This window comes from Symphodus melops (genome assembly GCF_947650265.1).
Source record: "Symphodus melops genome assembly, chromosome: 17".
Taxonomy (NCBI): domain Eukaryota; kingdom Metazoa; phylum Chordata; class Actinopteri; order Labriformes; family Labridae; genus Symphodus; species Symphodus melops.
The window spans coordinates 3,650,538-3,663,681 of record NC_136707.1 but is presented as its reverse complement, the minus strand read 5'-3'; the positions used below and the strand labels follow the sequence as shown (position 1 = coordinate 3,663,681).

Genomic DNA, 13,144 nt, shown 5'->3' with positions numbered 1-13,144 from the left:
CTGCTCTGAGAGGATTTATAAATATCTTGTAACTGAAGAGATGAACAAATTTGGCTTGTGAGGACAGAAAGTTACCATGTTAGATTATCTGACCCACACATCTCATTTCAAGTCGAGGCGAAGACGTGTATAGAGCAACATGATGGTGGAAACAAATAATAAAATTACAATTACGCAGCAACATTTCTGTGTGACATTTCCCTTCAGGCTCTGCATGCATCGATGCTCTATCCTGAGAACAAACTGAGAAAGCCCTGTGTGTGCTCTTCGTATTTAAATGTTTACTAGGGGGCGCAGACAGTCTGGTGGTTGATGCGCGCCACATGTACCGAGGCTAAAGTTCCTCGAGAGCATGCAGAGCAGGTGCAAAAACAACCTGTGGCTCCTTTCCCAACTCTCTCTCTCCCAAGTTTCTGACTCTATCCACAGTCCTGTCTCTACTTTAAAGGCATAACAAGGCGTGTAAGACAGTGTTTACGTATGGAATGTGTGTGTGGATGGGTGTGTGCATGCACAAAAAAACTTCATGCCACACCTACATTAGTCTCTGTGTTAAAAAAAAAAAGTCATTGTGCTCATCAGTTCTGTGTTGGATAAAATGCCCTTCTGTACACCCTTAAATCAATTGTTTGTGGTCCAAAAGAAAGTGACCAGTAGACAGACCTGAAGACGAGAAAGAATATTTGGGTTTGCACGCACTACTCTCCACTTAGCCTTCAGCAGCTCTTAGTGGCCAGAGTGATGAACTGCAAGTTGCTGCAAAGCATTGCACACGTCATCTTAAGAACACATGGGTGTACCTTTGAATGCAGATGCAACCATTTTATTAGTAACAGAATAATTCCATGGATGTGCATGTTTAATAACAAAAACTCAAATTATTATCGCAGTCTGCAGTCATATGTCTAATCTACTTTTGCCTTGGTTGGAAATAATCTAAATGGAGTGACAGTGAACCAGAAAGAAAAAAAAAAAAAAAAGATAATTCCACGACAATGAAATAATATCTGCTTTATCTCATCAGCTGTTGTGATTGAAAATGATCTTTTCTAATAATTCCTTATGTTGTATATTTCCCCTCTTAACACTATGACATTTATAATTCATCCCACACTCTGAATGTACAGCCTGTTCCTAAGATCATTGTTTGTATCTTATAAAAGATTCAGCGGTTCTGTCACAGTTTCATCTCAAAGTTTCAACATAAAGGTACGAACACTTGGGGAAGATGGAGTCTGAGGTGGGAGGTGATCGCACACAGCTTGAGTTTAGATAGATAAATGTAGTAAGAAGCTGGATCATGACTTGATGGGAACCTCTGAAGTTATAAAAAGACACACAATTTAAAAAGTGAGATTGTGGCCCATGCAGGCAACGTGGACTATGTTGAATGTCCTTTATTAATATATTTTCGTTGTTTTGTTCATCAAGAGAGCAACACTTTAGCCTCTAATAACAGGAGACAGAATAGTTTAAGATGCTGTCATTTATTTTAAACTTGTTAAGTATTTGAGAAACAGTCTAAGTCCAAGCTAAGAAGGTAACTGTTCAGTTCTCTCTCCTCTCACACCCTTAAAAAAAACACAGTAAATGCCAGATTCCTGAGGAAGCAACAGCCATTTCCTGGTCCGTCAAGCAGCATAAGGAGTGTGTGTGATAAGACGAAGAACCACACCAACACCACCCGAGTCCACCTCTCACTTCCTTTGTCCCTCCTCCATCTGGCTGCCTGTTCGTCCTCAGCATTTTGCAATTTTTATCTTAGAGTAGTGAATCAACCATCACTGAGGATGGAGCCCAGACCCCCCAAACTACTGCTTCTGCTCTTCACCAGACTCCTTTACTTATGTAAGGACCCAGTGATGTGCTGCATCAGGGATATCAATAAGCATAATATCCTGATTCTCACTTTTTTTTCTGTTTTTCTATTTCTATTCAAACACAGGGCAATGTGCCAGGGGACAGTCATGTAAGTATCAAGACATTACACTCTATATTTAACTCGTGTTTAATAATGGGTCTAGAGGTTTGTAGTTCCTCCACTGATGAGACATTTTCGGGTTATCCAGTCCTTGTTGTATTACACAAGAAAGCTATATTTATCTCAAAGAGTTATTTTCTGCAGAAAAGGAGCATTGTATCATGCACTCACGGCCTCCTTGATTGTTTAAAGTCTTTGGCGAGATCAGTTAAAGTTATTTTTATTTTTATTTGGCACAGGTGAAGTTGGGAAATTTTTCAAATAAGACATGAAACATTCAAATATTGCTTTGAATTAAATTGCAATTGGTTTTTTTTTAATTCTCATGTCCTTTGTTTTTTTGAAGCTATTAGCTCGGTGGCTTTCGAGGTAGTCAGTCTTTAAAGGCAGCACAATTTGTACGGTAAATTAGATGAAATTACTTTTTAACTCATTCATAACTAAGCCAGGTGTTTCTTAGCTTAGCATAGGGTAAAATTAAAAAGTAGAAACAGTGCAGAAAACCTTGTGTCAAGGTCCCAATAGGTAGAAACCACAACATTTGAAGCAAGTTATTTCAGTCTAAGGTGTGGAAAGACTTGAGGTAAGCTAGCTTAGCTCAGCAGAAATTGAAAGGTAAAAGATAGCTTGTGTTAAAACCAAAAGCGAGCAAAACCTCTCCAAAGCCCCTTTTTTAACTCGTGTTGTTGTAAGTTTGCAATGGTGAAAAACTTGTTAAAAATGCAAAAAGATACTGTTCTGTGTCAAGAAATTCCTCTGCACAAAGTAATCTCATAAAATAGTAAATTTTACTTGACTGTAGGTGTGCTTGACTGCTTTTTAAATGTGATGCTAGACGAGCTAGCTCATATTTAGTATTCAGACTTGAAAAATGGATCTAGTAAATCAAATTAGAGTAAATGCCTCATGTGTAACATTTTCAGAAATTAATATGAACTGAAGATTTCTCCTTTTCTCGACAGAGCTAGCAGCCTTTTTAAGAAAGCTAAAAGAGCGTCTTGAGGTCAAAACTATTTGTCAATTTTATGGTCAAGGTGAAGGATGAACTTTCTCCCTTCAAAACGCTCAGTCACTGCCTCAGTCATTCTTTCTCACTGCAGCCCAGTGAACAAATTAACGGCAGTGCTTTGAGGATGTGGACCACTTGATTGTTTGCTTGCTGCTGTGGCAGGTTACACTGTGTTGTTGTTGCTTTGGGGAGAGAAGCTGGGATAAATCAACACAGCTCTCCCAACGGGGTGGACAGGGTCAGACACTGTTTGTTAAAGGTTTTCCTTCCTTTAGCAGCTCCTGCTTGCTGAGACTGTTGGCTGGGGAGCGCCTTCCTTTACCTTTATTGTGGAGGGAATAATAGACTCTGACTGGTGTATTCTGTCAATAGCTTGGTCCCCAATGTTGGCTTGAGAATAAAAAAGACAAAGAATCCTAAAAAAACATTGTTTCTTTCTAAACCTTGTGCATGTTTGTGGGATATTTGGACCTACAGCTTACACTATCGACGCTATTGGCCTTACAATCCTACCCGGTGGCACAGTTCAGAGTGGGACACCAGTGACCTTAAGCTGCCAGGTCAGGGTCAGTCACGACAACATCCCTCACCTGACACACACGTTCGTGCTCACTCGAGACGACATTCCCGTCCACTCCTCCACCACCACGGAAGACTCAGTCTCATTTGAACTGAACCCAGCCAGGGCGGCAGACTCTGGAAGTTATGAATGTCGGGTTAAAGTCAAGGGCAAAAGCAAATCCAGCTTCAGCCAGGAGCTCAGCGTGACAGGTAAAGAACCAGGTGATATTTTGGTTCACAGTTGGGAAAACCCAACTGTGATCCCTTAAATCTTAGCCCTAACCCTTACTTTAACTGGGAAGCTAATGTTTATAACCTGTCAAATCTGAAGGACCAACATAAGTGTAACATTTTAATGCCTTCCCTCTTTCTGTCCTGTCTGCTTTTACTCTCCTCAGGCCTACAGACTCCCATTTTTTATTTAAATAAGACACAACCATATGAGAGCGAAGAGTTCACAGCCACATGCAGTGCTCCCGAGGAGAAAGGATCTCTCATCTTCCGATTCTACCAAAGATTGAGGAGCGGACAGTCCCTGACGATTAAGCAACTGGCACCCACTGGGAACTCCTCCGAGACCACACTGGTCCTGAGGAAGGTTGGAGACAGCTTATTGTACTGTGACTATGAAATAAATCTGGTTTCAGGGGCCAGACACTCCAACCAAAGCAATGAGATTCAAGTTCTAGTCAAAGGTACAGAAATCAAAAGCAGTGATGTCACCAAGAAAATACAAGTTTGTCTACAAACCTTTGAACATTTACTAGTTTGACTTCTTTCTTGCAGGGCTCTACATTTCTCCTATTGTGAACGTGTTGCCTTTCTCAAATGTTTATGAAGGAGACATACTGGAAGTGGTCTGTAAAGTGGTGAGTGAGCTGAAGAACATTGAAGTATTCCTCATAAGGAATGGGAGGATCCTAAAGCAAGCACCAGTCAGCCTCAGTCATCGCTTCACAGCACAGGAGGGCGACTCTGGGGAGCTCATATGCAAGGCCGAGTGGGGCAATGTACAAAAGGAAAAATATCAATTAATCACTGTCAAAGGCATGAACTTTAAATCCTCTTTTAATATGTCTTTTCCAACATGCAGGGCTCTTTAATCTGACATTTTTAAGTCTCACTTCACAGAGCTGTTCTCGAAGCCAACCCTTACTCTGGAGCCTTTGGACCTATTCGAAGGAGACCGCTTCAAACTGACCTGCTCTGTCTCCGTCTATGTTCCTGAGAGGATCAACAATGAAAGCATAATATTCTCCATCTACAAAGATAATGTCAAGCTCAACAATGGAGAGACATTCATTTCTGTGGCACACCCTCAAAAAAATGGCAATTACAGCTGTAAAGCCCAGGCTGAGTCTAATAGGTACAGTTTTGTCAAAGAAAGCCAAACTGTTGTCGTGAAAGCAAAAGGTGAGTCATCAAACCCTGTGAATGGTTTATTCCAAGTCATTTATTTCTATTAGTAATGTTGGTTGATTTATCACAATGATGCAGGAATATCTACAAGGAAAGATTTGGGCAATTGCTGTCTTGAGATGGTGTCATGAGTCCACAGCAAAAAGTTGTATAATAATGTTCAGTATCAATATAGATAAAAACCTGTTTTTCAGTCATTAGCTGGGAAAAGTCAATGTAAAGACACAGGGTTCTTTAATGTGCTGCAGCTGATTAGCTCCCTGTGTAGACACGATAGCAAAGCTGTTTCTTTTATCTGTGTCTTGTATTTTTCTGTTGCACAGACTAACTGTTCAATAATGTCGTCCTCAGTTCCTGTTTCAAAGCCAATGCTGAGTGTAAAGGGGGGTACGCTGGTGTTGTGGAAGCCCTTCCAGCTGCTCTGTCATAGTGACAGTGGCACTGTACCTATTGTCTACACCCTGAACGGCCCTAATCGGCAAACTGAGCGAAGGGTGATAAGCAAACCTGGGGAACCGGCCATCTTTAACTGCACAGCCATTTACAAGCTTGCAGACTTAAACAATTTTATTTGTCACGTGAGAAACAGTCAACAAAGGCCTGCCGAGGTTGGATCAGGGCAGCAGCTGCTACGTACAACCAACATCATAGGTGTGTTGGATGCAGGAATGATGACAAAAGATTCAAACTAGCCAATGGAAACATAACCTAACATACTGTATCCCTTCTACAGAGCCTGTGTCCACTCCTATACTGCGTCCCAGTGCTGCGGACGTCTCTGAGGGGCAGGACCTGACAATCCTCTGTTCTGTGAAAAGAGGGACTCCACCTGTCACCTTCACATGGTTCCACACTGAAAGAAAAGAAGCTCTTTTTACAAAGACCCACGAGGAGTTAGAGGGATCTTACAGGATCAGCATTGTAAAAGGAGAGGACCGAGGGGGATACTACTGTGAGAGCAGCAACTCGGCCAATGAAACCAAACGGAGTCAAACTGTTATGATTGGAGGTGTGTTTCTCTTATCTGTTTCTGTTGAACAGGGTTCATTGAATTCAAAATAATTAACTTTAGGTGCAGCATTGAACTTGTGTAGATATATAGACTATAATGTATCTTACAGCTGCTTTATTATTACAAACTGTTCTATAATCATCTTTGAATTGCACTACCTTGGATAAACTTTTTTCAATGACAGTAGGAAACCTCCCAAAGGGGTTCCCATTTGACTCTTGTTGCCCTACTGGTTGGAGGGTTTACCTTTGACTAGGGCCCCATTACACTCTACAGTCGTCACTGTCAGAGCTTAACACCCATGTGTGATGTCAGAAAAATGGCTGCCATGTGATTATTGTTGAATTGGATAACTACATAGTTGTTGCTAGCCTGTGTTGATTTCAGCTGCTAAACATTCTGTGTAGTAACTAATGTATGGTTAACCACTTATTGAGTCGAAATGTACATAAAAGAACGATAATCTGTTAAAGACTCGTACGTCAACCAGACTTAAGAACATACTGATTATTTATGACTCAGCGTTTACAGAACAACTATATAATCATTAAGCTATAATGAGTTTTTAATACCCTAAGGCAAGCATAAAGTATTCAGCTGAATAATGGTATATTTAAGGTGCAGCAGTTTGCATTAATTCACAGTTTTGGCATCCAGCTAACACATTTATATTTGTGGGAAGTGCAGGTGTGAGTGTGTAGTTTTTGACTGCTGTATTTTCTAATTAATTAAAATCATCAGCACAGACCCATTGTTTTGTTTTCTGCAGTGAAACTAGCAGGATGGAAGAAAGGTCTCATCGCAGTCTTTTGCCTCCTGCTTGTACTCGTCATGATCCTTGTTATAGTCTTTAGAAAACACATCCTTCTGTTTAAGAGAAGGAGAACTGCTGAGCTGTCAGTGTAAGTTAATCTCATTATCTTGTCGAAAATCACAGTGGAGATGAAGTAATGTGAGTAATGTGAATATGTTGACCCCCTTTAGGTTTCCTGTTTGAAGAAGCTGATTGTGTTTTGAATCCATCTCTCCTTAGGAAGTCAGCGAGCACCAAAGTGGAACGGCTGAGCCTCACCCAGGCAGAGGTCAATGAGGCTGCCAATGGTAAAGTCTTAAAGACGAATACTGTGACATAAAGCATGCTGTAGTAAACGTATTTATCCATTTCCCTGCAGCAGTAATGTAGATGTTAAAAATGGAGACTTCTTTTTCTTTGCTGTCTAGTCACTCCAGGCATTATGGGAAAGAGTGTTTGGAGTGAACATGTATCGGGATCTGGTGAGTCAAGTGCATGAACAATTTTTGTTTTGTTAATTTACCTTTTTCCCTTTGCAAAAAAAGAGATATCAGCATTTAACTAAGTCAATCTCATAATCAATTACTAACTTCTCACAGGAGCTTTCAAACACTATTTATCTCTGACAGCACGACTGTGTATGGGGCATCAACCCTAAGTGAATGACAAAATGACCCCCCTAAAAAAAAACTTCAAATAAAACTTGCAGTTGTATTGTTCTACAGAGTCAGATGACCAGAATAGTGTGACCACTCCAGAGGATCGGCTGCCTCGATACACTGATTTGCAACCGAAACAGGAAGTTCCAACCCAAGGTGGGACTGCATTTGAAAATGTTTTCTTTTTCATGCTGAAAACACTGTCTTGAAGTGCAGATGGCCTAGCGGTTAGGTGGTTGGCCTTGGCTGTGGCTACTTTCCTGCATGTCATTTCTCTCTCTCCCTCTCTCTCTCTCTCTCTCTCTCTCTCTCTCTCACACACACACACCCCTATTGGCAGGCGGGGAATTTGTGCTTTAATGGGTGCATAGAGGCCCCGTGTGCCCTGTTCTCACTTCCTGTTGGCAAATACTCCGCTGTATATGATAGAACAGAACACACACACAGAGGTGTGTGTGTGTTGTGACCGTTTGTTACCTGGTGTGTTTGCACGAGTCTGATTCGTGAGCCTGTGAAAACATTGACGCTTCAGATGAAGTTTGGTGTAATTTCGGTCAAATGGAGAAGTGCTTTGTGTCTTCCTCTTTCACTGCAGTGTCACTGCTCCTCGTCTTTGTTCCTGTTCCATCTATTAAAACACAACTCAGGAAGACTGCTATTCTTTTTCACCCTCGCGCTGCAAATACAGGAAGTTTGTTTTTTTCTCACCATGCAAATTAAATGATAAATGTAAATCCACATTTACAGGATCTTCTTGATTTCAGCAGATTTGTCTCGTGTTGTGCTGCCTCCGGGCTCTTCAGGTGTTTCACAGCCGTGTACAGCAGGTGGTCACATGGTGTTTTTCTCTCTCTCTCTCTCTCTCTATTCCTGGTTTCCTACCTTATCCACTGTCCTGCATATAATGAAGGCAAAATGTCCCAAAAATACATCTTTAAAAAAAATGTTTTTGCATCTGTCGTTACAGTTTTGGTCGAAAACAGCCCGAAGACGTTGAACAGCGAAGTCATTGTCTCCAAACAGGGTATAACTTGCTTATTTCTCTTTTATTCAAACCCTACATGTCTTTGACAGAGAGAAATTAGGCCACTCACTGGTGTTTGGAAGCAAAAAAAAAAAAAAGAGCGCCAGGAAACAGGATCAGCTCAGACTGTAAACATCTGCATTGTTAGTCAAAGAATGTCCCATTAAAACAGAAGGCCCAGCCGCCAGGTGTCCACTTCCTGCTTTCGTCAACGAGAGCTTCCTGCTCTAACAATCAGAGCAAACAGTTTGTACATCCGTTAAGACGCAGAGAGAAACACGCTCCATTGTTTGATACTCACAGGGGAAACTTTGTCCATTGTTCACTCATTTAGTCCTAATAGTTTCCAACAGTTTAAATGTCAACTGTATTCTCACCAAAAATGATGCAGCAGAAGTGAATCAACGGAAATCACAATTTCAAACTTGTTTTTTTGCACCTTGCGTGTCCATATTAGCGTTAATGCTAGTGACGTGATTAGCTGTCAGTGTCCCGGGATGTGAGAGTTGTTCTCAGCAGAGTTAATGACTGTACAAACCCTCCTTTAATCCTCTCACTCCTTTTGTTTCATGAGCTCTTCTTTTGTTGTTGCAGCTGTTCCAGAGCAGGCTGATGGTGTGAGTAGAAAAACACACACGTCATTCATACAAGGAATGCACACAGGTGTACACACACACACACACACACACACACACACACACGCACACGCACACGCACACGCACACGCACACACACACACACACACACACATTTTATTGTACATTGTATTGTAGCCAGGTAACAGAAAGTTGTATTTGCTGCTTCATGTTTTTGTAAATTTAAATAAGAAAGATGTACAATGCAGGTCAGCTCTTAATCATTTTAGTTCTTTCAGTTATTGGAGCATCTTATTCAGTTACATGTACATCACGTCTGTGCAGGACAGAACAGAAACAGCAAAAAAGCCACAGCTCAACCTCTGCCTGTCGGTTTCTAGATTGACTGCAACTTAGGTTGAATCAGAATTTCCAATATGGTCATCACTCCTTCAGGAACCAGTGAGATCACTGAGACTACGTCCATGTCTACATCCACAACTTGATCAGTATTATTGCTTATGTATTGTATTATATACAGGCTTTTTATTGACGCGTTGTTTTTTTTGTTGTTGTTTTTTTTTTTCCTTTTCAGCAGGGGTCAGTGGAGTACGCGCAGCTGAATCATGACAACAATCACCATGGTTACCAAGGTAACCAAGGTGAAAACAGGATCAAGGATGAACACACAGACAATATCGACAACAGTGATGACAACAACACAGCTGAACACGAGGAATCAGTAAAGGACCAAACACCAGACTCTTAATTTACCCAAAATAATATTTATTCCATAATTTATCCGGCGCTTTAAAGTCACTGGAGTCACAGCAGTTATGTACTTTAGTATTTTTTGTCAATCTTTCAAACTGTACACTCACTTTGATGTGCAAATAAAACGTTTTAGTAAAGTGTTTCTCTTTTCTTCTCTGGAAGACACACAGAGGGAGGAAGTGTGTTGCAACCAAAGGAAAGACATCAGTGTGTGTCCTTTTACTGGTGGTGGCAGTGACAGGGTCAGAAGAGGACGAGGGGTCCTTGATGTGAGCAGAACAGTGTCGAGGTTTGTGAGTTCATTCATCAGCTCTTCCTGCTCTGCTCCGTGACAGGTTAGCTGTTTTGAACCGCCAGAGGGCAGACGTCAGGCAGCGTTGCATGGAAACGTAGTGCCACCTGGCTGTGAGCCGCCTCACTATTCTCTGCAGACACAGTGTATCAGTTTCATTTTCCATTATCTAACTTTTAATTACATGATGTAACATTCAAGGTCTCCATGCAGCAGATGTGTTCAGATGGTAAAGCCCTCGAGATGAGATATGGTGTGGGAGATTAATTCTAATAACCGGTGTGTACTCCACTTTCAGGCACACTTGTACTGAAGGAAGCTTTCTGCTCAAAATATAATGTAAGGGTCTGAATGTTTGAGCTAAATATGTTGGATATACCTGAAAAAAAATTCTTGTTTACTTTCTTTTTTATTGAATTGCTCAGCCAGTAAAATGGTTAGTAAGCCAATAGCTGCATAAACTGCATTGGCCCTGAGTTTGAGGGAGTGTGGTGGGTTGACTCAGTTCATGACTCTGCTGTCGACAGTGTGGCTTATGAGGATCTGCGATTTGACAGGAAGCTTTTAGGAGCACTGAACAGCAGATCAAATCCATGTGGGAATCTGTAACACCTGACACCAGAGCTAACACCGACAGCCTGCCACCGACTCACACGCTTTCATCTCCTTTCTGAGCACACACAAAATGTATGGGCGCGCCATATAGATGAAGTGCTCATCTTCATTATCTGCCTGCCTGCAGGTTGTCCTTCTGCTCGAGCGCATGTGTGTGTGAGACAATACGTTCAAATGTCTGATCTCTCCGCCAAGCTTTGTTCCCCTCTGTAAGCGTTGCTAAGTCTTCATGAATGCCTGCAGAGTATGTGGCACCAGGGTGTGGTACAATATTTCCTGGGTTTGCACCATTCCTTCAGGCACGCACACTCCTGTGCACACAGTGAATGTTCGCTCCCTGGCCTCCATGGGGTCTTTAGAGGCATCTATGAACGGATACAGCTTCGGTTGCCAAAATGCAAACTCACCCCAGCACCGAGGATAGAGGTGCGTATTAGTCCACTCTTGGCTTATTAATCACATTACTAAACCAGGAGGCCCGAGGGAACGGCATATTCTGATCCAGAGGAACTGATACTGTGTTACGTGTTGGGAGTGTAAGATATTCAGTATCAGGGTTGTTGGAAATAGGCTGTCTGAGTATAATTAAACACCGGGTAGAGAAAAGCATCGCCTGAACTTGCACTAGTTTTATTTTTGGACACATTTGAACCACAAAGTCTCGTAACGTTTTGACTGGTGCAGTTTATGGCTGCTTGAAATGAACCCCAGGAAACAGGGTTACAGAGTTCTCCTCTCTTCCTCCTCTTTTCATTCAACTAATACGACTCATAAGATTAAGATGACTTACATGTTGAATATCATCTCATGAACCAAGGGTAAAGCTGAGTGTACGCAGTACGATTTCAGGCCAATTTAGACCCAATTTGTGTAGTAGATGTAGAATTTTAGCCCGAGCACACACCTTTAGTTGTGCACAGAGGCGCTGCTTGGGGCCCCAGACCAGTAGGGGGCCCCCTAATGGCTGACAAACCTTAAACCACAGCATAGCCTTAAAATGTTCACATTTTGAAATGACAGTAGGAAACCTCCTGTGGGGCCCAATCAATCTGACAGCACTTACTATCAATGAGCTGTGAAGTGTTGCATGCATTAATGCTGTGAACAACAGCTGATCATGATCTGCTACTGTTCACTGACTGCACACCCTCGTACACTGAGAGAAAAGCCACGAGCTGATTCCCCCATGGCAAAAACTGATAGACGCTTTCAGCAGCTCCTATCAAATAATGCTACAAGAACAACTTAATATTCATTTAATGCCCACTCCACGTGTCTTCTTAGAGTTTGTAGAGCTAGTTTTCCTTCTCTGTAATTGCAGATTCCAGGCGAAGCTTATCTGGATTGATAATAATCCCCTATCAAATAATGCTCCCAGTACAGAGTCACTTAAAAACCCCACCACTCTCTGCATTTGCAAATGAAGGACACAGGCAGATTCTCATGATTTCACAAAGCCACATGTTAGCACATCTCGACAGGCCCCCTGCTCCTGAGCTGAATCCAAAGGTCCAGCTCACAGAAACAAGTTGGGATTTCCATCAATAGTGTGTTCGTAAATACAACAAAACTGAGCCAGAGAAATAGAGAGTGCTATGAGTGTATTCTCATTTCAGGCACTGTACACTTTGCCCATAGATGGTGTCGGTCTGCCTTCACAACACAACTGTCTGTCGGATTTACTACTGCTCCTCAACCTGCGATGTGTGAGGTCACGAACCCTCGCAGACCTTAAGGATTCCTGTTACAAACATGCAACCCAGAGGAGCAATGCGGTCACATGATCAAATGCCTATGATGTCAATAGTGTGGTAATCACGAAAAGGGGCGTGGTGATGAGCATACATTAGGAGTGAGGGATAGGTCGCTCTTACAGGCCCAGTTGAGTCCTTTGAGTGCGTGTCTTCACAACGTAACCTGATCCAGCAGCACCTCCTGTATCTGGAGCACCGCTCCTGAACTGCCATTGGCTGCAGGACTAATATTAGCATATTGACCCCTGTGAAATGCATTCTGGGAATATCCTGTCTTTGACTTGGCCTTATGGGGCCAATTCTGTTTTGTGATCTTCAGATGCTGTGTGGAGCCCTTGTCCTTCTTGCTCCTGGTGTCTGTTCAAAAATAGGAAACAGTGTTCCTACTTCATGAAATACTTCTTTGCTTGATGCAGAAGTTGACGAGAGCAGCAGCAGCAAATTTCCTGTAAATAAATGCAAGAGGAAGTAAGAAACGAGTTAAAGACCGATGTGTTTATTGCATCATGTGAAAAGTTATAAACCCAACGATCCTCTTTGTTCAACCAATCATGACCCTCGTCTCACCCGAGAACATCACTCAACCAATGTCGAACTGCTAATCATTGAATCTTGTTCAGAGTTTGAAATGAATCATTTCAAACTCTGAATGTTTGATTCAATATACAAACAAAGA

At 41.9% G+C, this 13,144-nt stretch overlaps 2 protein-coding genes across 2 annotated transcripts in view; one reads left to right on the top strand and one right to left on the bottom strand.

Annotated features, from left to right (window-relative positions):
* Positions 1–9,944, top strand: part of pecam1a (platelet and endothelial cell adhesion molecule 1a) — a 98,677-nt gene extending 88,733 nt beyond the window's left edge. The window contains exons 3-17 of the mRNA XM_079366091.1: positions 1,588–1,848; positions 1,946–1,969; positions 3,468–3,761; positions 3,950–4,246; positions 4,338–4,598; positions 4,683–4,964; positions 5,322–5,621; positions 5,704–5,979; positions 6,752–6,884; positions 7,016–7,083; positions 7,204–7,257; positions 7,501–7,590; positions 8,402–8,458; positions 9,053–9,075; positions 9,629–9,944. Of these exons, the coding sequence (XP_079222217.1) occupies positions 1,791–1,848; positions 1,946–1,969; positions 3,468–3,761; positions 3,950–4,246; positions 4,338–4,598; positions 4,683–4,964; positions 5,322–5,621; positions 5,704–5,979; positions 6,752–6,884; positions 7,016–7,083; positions 7,204–7,257; positions 7,501–7,590; positions 8,402–8,458; positions 9,053–9,075; positions 9,629–9,802 (2,391 nt within the window). The 5' untranslated portion in view covers positions 1,588–1,790 and the 3' untranslated portion in view covers positions 9,803–9,944. The remainder of the gene's footprint in view (positions 1–1,587; positions 1,849–1,945; positions 1,970–3,467; positions 3,762–3,949; positions 4,247–4,337; positions 4,599–4,682; positions 4,965–5,321; positions 5,622–5,703; positions 5,980–6,751; positions 6,885–7,015; positions 7,084–7,203; positions 7,258–7,500; positions 7,591–8,401; positions 8,459–9,052; positions 9,076–9,628) is intronic.
* arl6ip1 (ARL6 interacting reticulophagy regulator 1) overlaps positions 1–13,144 on the bottom strand; it is a 147,178-nt gene that overhangs the window by 130,681 nt on the left and 3,353 nt on the right. The window lies entirely within an intron of this gene.